At 35.1% G+C, this 8,069-nt stretch overlaps 1 protein-coding gene across 1 annotated transcript; it reads left to right on the forward strand.

The window, feature by feature from the left end:
- The first annotated feature begins 2,678 nt into the window (after positions 1-2,678).
- LOC123592587 (ribosome production factor 2 homolog) lies at positions 2,679-3,539 on the forward strand. Its single transcript, XM_045467804.1, is given in 1 exon segment — positions 2,679-3,539. A coding segment is annotated over 1 exon segment (813 nt). The 5' UTR covers positions 2,679-2,710; the 3' UTR covers positions 3,524-3,539.
- The last annotated feature ends 4,530 nt before the right edge of the window (positions 3,540-8,069 follow it).

The raw sequence follows: 8,069 nt of genomic DNA on the forward strand, positions 1-8,069 counted from the left end.
CCTTCAGTCTTGAATCAGTCCCTACTAGTGCTGCCTTTGACCATCATAGATTCCAAGTAGTCTGCCAAGTTTAATGTTTCATCATAAATCTCTATCTTGTTAATTCACATGGCTGACCTTGTTCTTTCTCAAAATATTATGGGCTATCCTCACCCTTCATGTTTAGCCTTGGACTTCAGCATGTTAATTTTCATCTTTTAAAATGTTCCTACTCATCTAGATAAACAAAGATTTTAGGCTACTGTTTTAAATTCTTGCTGCAATTTATTACAGTTCCAAGCAATTCCTTGAATCATTCATGCTAAGGAGGTTTGCTGTCAGACTGACAGCTGGATTTGTAATCTCAATAGAGGTAAACTATCAGAAATATGCCATTAGCTTCTCTTTCAATCCATTTTAAATGAAAGTACAGAAGGAAAGGGGGGATTTTAATTCACACACACACACACACACACACACACACACAAAATAAGTGAACTAGATCTTAAATGGTTTGTAATAGTTTTTGTTAACCACTGATTACCAAAATCCAATTGCAATCTTCTCAGTGATTATAAGGACCAAAATGTTCAAGAATTCTATTTGCTATAAATGCTACAGGGAAATGGTTACATGAATGAGCAGGAACATAAAGCAGCTGACAGCTATTTTGTGACTGAATTGACTATAATGTCAATCAAAATATTCTGCATCCAAGTAGAAAAACTAGTCTTAAGTGCCAGTAGGTATTTTAGGGTTGATTTATCTTGTATCGGTTTTCTACAGCCAGGAAATTCCATAAGTAGACGTTAATTCTTTTAGTTCAAGTAATATATTCTGGAGTCCCTATTTGATTGTTAATGCTATAATCAGTCATCACAACTTTAGATTAAATCTGTCAACTGGATAGTCACCAAGATGGAAATGGAAAGCTGCCTAGTTGAATTTTGTGCAGATTTCACAGGGAGAAGGAAGAACTCTAGCATATGGGTAGGGTTTTCTCTGCGAGTACACACATGTTTGAGACCTGATTCTGATCAATGCAAAGATACAGGAGTCACTAAATATCTTGATGAAGCCTTTAATGTAATACTCTTCATTTTAACCCAACTTTACTCCCTTTGCATTCTAGTGTTCAGACTCAGTCTTTGAAGTGTTTTGGACTTTAGGACCATTCTTGACTCTACTATACTGACCCTAAATACTTTTCAATTATTTCAACTTGAAGTCAATACTGGTTGCTTTGAGTAAACCCACTGAATTAATCCACCTGCTGAGATCCAACACAATGACCGACCCAGTCAGGTCCAGTAGGAGCAAATCTTTCTGACCTACAATCGTGGGTATTATTAGGCATGTTTCTATCTTTCATGTATATGAATTAAATATACAAGTAAATTAATTAAATTATATAAATGACCTAAATAAAGCATTATATATCCAGACATGATAAATGAAGCAAACTTATAAATAATATACAAGTTTCTTGAGTTATAAAACATTTTTTTAATGTTTAATCATTTTTGAGAGAGAGGGAGAGAGAGAGAGAGAGAGAGAGAGAAAGAGAGACAAAGAGAGAGAGTGGAGACGCACAGAGAGAGGGAGACACAGAATTGGAAGCAGGCTCCAGGCTCTGAGCTGTCAGCACAGAGCCCGACACGGGGCTTTAACCCACCCACTGTGAGATCATGACCTGAGCCAAAGTCAGACACTTAACCAATTGAGCCACCTAAGTGCCCCAGAAAACATTTTAAACAAACATTAATAAAAGTAAAACTTCCTATTTATCTATCTTCATCTTTTCATAAAATAGTCAAGGATGAACAACAAAATGACAATAAATTTTCTTTGGGTGGTGAGATTATAGTTGAATCTAAGATTTACTGTTTCTAGAAATCTTTGTTATTGTCCTAATTTTCTATTTTCCATAACTTCATTGATTACATTTATCTCCCCCCAACACACACATGCATAATCAAATGCTGTCAAATGAAAGGGTATGAATACACCTCAAGTAGAGGGGTATGCCATAAGAGAAGAGATCTAAATAAAACTTTCTAGGGAAAATCTTAGAAGTGGAGGAGTAGTATAAAGCACTACAATACCCACAGTTCTCAGTGTTCCACACTTTAAATTATGTATAGATAGCCTGCATGCTCAGTGGTCAACATTACAATTGAGAAGTAACCTGCACACATTACATTCTGCACATAATGTTGCTTAAGAAACCTTCAATCTCAGTGGCTTAAAATTATATCCTTTGTTTAGCTTATAAAGTTCAGGTAGACAATTTACCTAGGTTTGGCCAGGTAACTTTTCTGGTCATGTTTGGGATCACTCACATGTCTGGTACTTAGCAGGGTATCATTTAGGAAAACAGAGGTAATTGGGCCACGCATTTATTTTCTTCCAGTAGCCTACTTTGGAAATAATCTTTTGTTAGAGATGAGAAAATTCAAAATCAGCAAATGGACATGTGAAAGAGTTTCCATGTTTCTTACAGTATCGTATTTACAATGATTCCCGTGAACAAAGGTAGTCACATGATTTAGTGCAAAGTCAGAGAAGCAGGACTCTGTACAGTTATCTGGCAAAGAGCGCCTATAATTGGGGCCATAAACATCAATCTAACATAGATTATCTATGTAGCAATGCAAATTTCTCAATCTTGGAACTGGCCTTATTAAAAGAAGCCAGACTTCAAAAACTTAGTGAAAATGTTAAAAATGCTATGCTGATTAAAGGGGGAAATGCAAATTTACTGGTGACACAAGTACTTAGAGATGTGTATGCACTGACAAAACCATATGGCGTTCTGTATAAAAAGAAAAACATTACAAGACCATGTGAGGATCAGACATCATTGGAATTATTTTAAAAGAAGTCAGATTGGTCTTTATTTATGTTTGGCTCCCATAATAAGAAGTGGCCAAATAATCTAGTAATAGGTTGTATGTATGACTACCATGTGCTGGATATGATCGAATTAGGTACTGAGAAGTTTGTCTCTCTAAAAGACATCAAGAATAGTAAATGTTCTGAGGGAACAAAACCCATGTTAATATTTGCTGGTGATGATTTTGATGTAACAGAAGACTACAGAAGGCTAAAAAATCGTCTTATTGATCTCTTCAGAGGCCCCACAGTATCAAATATCCGCCTGGCTGGCTTAGAGTATGTTCTGCACTTCACTGCACTGAATGGGAAGATTTACTTTCGAGGCTACAAGTTGCTGTTGAAGAAGTCTGGTTGTAAAACACCAAGGATTGAATTGGAAGAGATGGGGCCCTCGTTGGATCTGGTTCTGAGGAGGACATATCTGGCATCAGATGATCTTTACAAATTATCTATGAAAATGCCAAAAGCCCTCAAGCCAAAGAAGAAGACAAATGTCTCCCATGACACTTCTGGCACAACTTATGGAAGGATTCATATGCAGAAGCAAGACCTAAGCAAACTACAAACCAGGAAAATGAAGGGGTTGAAGAAGCAACCTGCAGAAAAGATAACAGAAGACCAGGAGAAAAAAATCAAAGAGAATTGAAAACAATTGATGGAACTAGCCAAAACAAAAACAAAAACAAAAAATAAAAAACAAAAACAAACAAACAAAAACCCTCTATTCCTCATGCTAGCTCAGATGTGCTAAGTCAGGTCTAAGTTACTAAAAAAGTGTAGTTAATGACCCTCCAGTCTTATAAATTTGTGTCTCTTCTGCCCACCTTTGGTCCATGGGCACTTATTAAGTATCTCTGGAGGCTCTTATTTGTGACAGGTCATTGACTTCTCCACAATGATGTCTGAGAAAGACCCCATGAAGCTGGGTCACATGGGAAGTAAAGTCTTTAACACCATGTCCAGACACCCATCAACATGAATTAGGTCAATCTATTTGTCAATACTTAGCATAATAAAATGTTATTTACACTCTTTTGGCTATACACAAGTCTTCTGGAGTTACATATATGTGTTCATTCACAACAGTCAAAGTCTATCACTTTACACTCTACTTTGGGATGAACCACAGTAGTGTTTGTTTTTCCAGAACAATCAGTTCTACACAGTTACCAGAATTTCCATTTCTCAAGGCAAGGTCAATGTCCAATTTTATATGACTCTATTATCTTGATCTCTGTGATACAGTTAACCCATTCATTGAGGTCACGTAAATTATCTTCAGTAAATCTACTGAAGTCAAAGTAAGAAAAAAAATGAACTGTTTATCAGCTGAGGTTTAAATAACAAAAGTCTTTTTCTTTTTCTCTTTGGTAAAAAAATAAGCATAAAATATTCTATTTATTTCATTGCTCTCCTAATTCTCATGGCTAGGATCTCATGCAAACATGAGGGGAAGTGTGGCCATGCTGATGCAATGCACTGATATCTTAAATTTTTGTAACTAATATTATGTATCTATCATCATATCTATATCTATGTATCTATATAGGATATATCTATCTATATAGAAACAATCAATCTATATTTATATATAACTATACACATATAGCATACAGCTAGTACTTTCACATCTCACACACATAATTTTTTTCAAAATACATCACAGTTTTCTTCATGATGTTCTTTTTTACTCATTTCCTAAGGCATTTATGTTTTTGCACTAGTATGGTCCTGTTCACATGCTAGAAGAAACTACAAACATACTTTAATTTACATTTGCCTTTCTTTCCTTTAAAATCACTTCCATCAAGACTATCAAGTTTATCTGGGTAAAATGGTCATTGTATTTGCCCATTCTCCTTGAGTGAGTGGCCACATGCTCTACCTGGCTAAGATCCTGAGGCTGGCTAAGATAATTCCACTTTAGATACTAATATGGCGTCAGCAAAAGTATGTATGTATCTACCACCACAGATCTAAAGCAAACAGGTAATTTGAAAGTGAGGTGGGTTTATGGTCTAAATTTCCAGCTTGACAGGCCACTGGTACATAGAGAAAAGGAAGCAATAGTCAAACTGTGAAGAAAAACAAACAAGGACACACACACACACACACACACACACACACACACACACACACGAAAATACCACAAAAATCCATGTGCTTTATGATCAAAAGACAAAGGATGGATATAGTTAAAGGGGTGAGAGAAGTTACTCAAGATGGGACATGCTATCAAAACAGCAGCAAAACAGATGGGCTGATTAAACACACACACACACAAATTACATCTGACTGCTCCACTAGAACACAGATTCAGACAAGCTAAAGTGAACTAATTTAAATGTATAATTGATGTGCCAATTGAGAGGAGGAAATAGAATCATACAAATTGCTCAATTAAAACTAGAGAAAACAGAAAAAGAAAGGAAGACAAATTACAATGAATTAATGCTATAAGTTAACAGCAATGAAAACAACTACAAATATCGTAGAGTAGTTAGGATACCTCAGGCCAGCACCGTTCTTTGGCTTCTCCAATCTAAAATGTCCAAGACAATGCTGATTATCCAATGCAAGTTGAAATGTTTTAAAGAGGTATAGTTAGAATTTAAATCTATAACCCATGAATCTGACATATAAGATGATAACCTCACTCAGGTGAATCTCGAATGATCATCTTTATTCCCTTTCATACTGGCTGTTAGAACTTTTTGCGGGGAGGAGACAGGCATAAATGAGTAACAATTGTGGTTTGAGGTGAGTTATATAGTGGGAAGAACAAAGCGAAGCTAAAAATTTCTTAACCTTCATTATTCAACATTGTATGAAAATAGGGCTGCTGATTACAAGGAAATCTGAAATTAACTGTATTCCTCTATTTATATGTTACAGAGATCTTGAAATTGATTTTTTGCAAGCCAATCTGTTTACTTTAATGAGATTCAAAGAATATTATCTCAGTAACAATTTTCTATTTTTAAAAGGTCACACTTAATTAGAAGAATGAAAATAGCTAATTGAAGTAATATACTGATCACTTAAAGATATTAAACGTTAACACCTTATATACTATGCATGATTTTATTTAAAAATGTGACCATGTAGAATATGAAGCCATTTAAAGTAAAAGGGGTATGACAATACATCTACAAAATGATTATTATAAATTCTTATTATATAATATCTTCAATAAATAGAAGGAGACACAATTTTGTAGAGAGGGTACACACAAAAATAAAAACTTTTGTTCCTCACAGTTATTATTAAACAAATAAAAATGTAAGCTGCATGTTGGTGATATTCCTGATCATGAACTCTTTTCGAGAATGTATAAAATATAAACAACTCAAATAACTCAACTTAAGACATATAACTACAAATTGGAAAAATATTCTCAATAGGTATTTACAAAAGAATAATATATAGACAATATGAAAAGAAATTCAACATTATTACTCATTGGGGAAATTCAAATTAAATCAGAATAAGATAATGTTGCCTAACACCAAGAATGTCTAAAACTAAAAAGATAAAACTGAAAGTTTTGTCAAGTATGTGGAAAAATTGAAGATCTTATTTTCACATTTATAGTGGAAATATAAAGTGATACAATTATTTGTGGAAACATTTTCACAGGAATTGTCTAATGAAGTTAAACACAGTCCTACCCAATAACCTACCAATTCTACTACTAGGAATTTACCCAAAAGAAAACAGGTGTTTATTAAAAAAAAAAAAAAAGCCATGTCCAAAATGTACGTGCAGCTTACATTCATTTTCTCTCACTGGAACAAATTGCCAAAAACTGATTATCTTAGAACACCTTTCAATTATTATCTCATAGTTCTATAGGTCAGAAGTATGAGTAGGCATGACTGAATTCTTTCCTTAGTGTTTCACAAGGTGGAAATCAAGGTCTTGGCTAGGTTACTTTACAAGTATCTGGTAAAGAGCATACTTCCAGTTTCATTCAGGTTATTGATAGGTTTGAGTTCTGTATAGTACAAGACAGAAACACCGCCCCCCCCCACTCCATTTTTTTTTTTTTTTTTTTGCTGGATGCTGTCTGGAAGTTTCCTTCAGATCCTACAAGCTAGTCTTGGTTTTTGCCGATAGGTCTTTCCATTTTCAACTCCCAACAGTGTTGTCAAATCATTCTAGTAGTTTATTTTTTATTTTTGAATTTTTTTTTATTTATCGAGAGAGAGAGAGAGAGAGAGAAAGAGAGAAACACACAAGCAAGCAGCGGAGGGTCAGAGACAGAGAGAGAATCCCAACCATCTTCGCAGAGCCCAAAACAGAGCTTGAGCCCACAACCCAGAGATCATGACCTTAGCAGAAATTAAGACCAGATGCTCAACCTACTGGGCCATTCAGATGCCCCAAAATCTTCTAGTACTTTAAATTTCTCTTACCCTTCTGCTATTAGAAGGAGAAATCTCTGCTTCAAAAGGATCATATGATTATGTTAGGTCCACCCAGATAAATGCCCTTTTGGTTAACTCAAGGGCAAACCGATTAGTAAACTTAATTACATCTGCAAAATTCCTTTTACCTTTCAATCTTATATAATCCTGGCTGTGATATTTCACATACTCATAATCCCTGGGATTAGGGTAGAAAAACTGGGGTTGGGAGCACTTGTAGAATCCTATCTACTACAGTTTTATTCTTAATAGCCCAAAACTGGTAAACAAAACAAATGACCTGAAGCCAATGTTTTAGGATTTTGTCACAGCAACAATTTTAAGTATTAAATTATGTTCCAGTTATTAATTACAGTGATCAGTACCAAACAAACCCAACATGTGGTGGCTTAAAACAACAGCAAACATTGACTTTGGCCATGAATCTGTTATTAGAAATATGGACAGGAGACCAGAGGGCCACTTGGGCCACTTATAAGGTCTTAAATGCGATGATACAAATGATTGAGTGTTGGCCAAGCATCTCTCCACACACCTGGTTCAAGTGTCTAGCTTAGATTTCCTTGGGCGTGGCACCCCAAAGAAGAGTAGGAATTCTTACACAGCGACTAATAGCTCCAAGAGTTAGTGGACCTAAATACCTGAAATAGAAGATGTCTAGAAATTGAAACAGCATCACTTCTACCATATTTTATTGATTATACAATCAGAGAAGTCCAGAATCAAGAGAAGCAGATACATATCCTACTGTCAATCAACAGG

The sequence above is a fragment of the Leopardus geoffroyi genome, chromosome D4 (assembly GCF_018350155.1).
Source record: "Leopardus geoffroyi isolate Oge1 chromosome D4, O.geoffroyi_Oge1_pat1.0, whole genome shotgun sequence".
NCBI classification, from domain to species: domain Eukaryota; kingdom Metazoa; phylum Chordata; class Mammalia; order Carnivora; family Felidae; genus Leopardus; species Leopardus geoffroyi.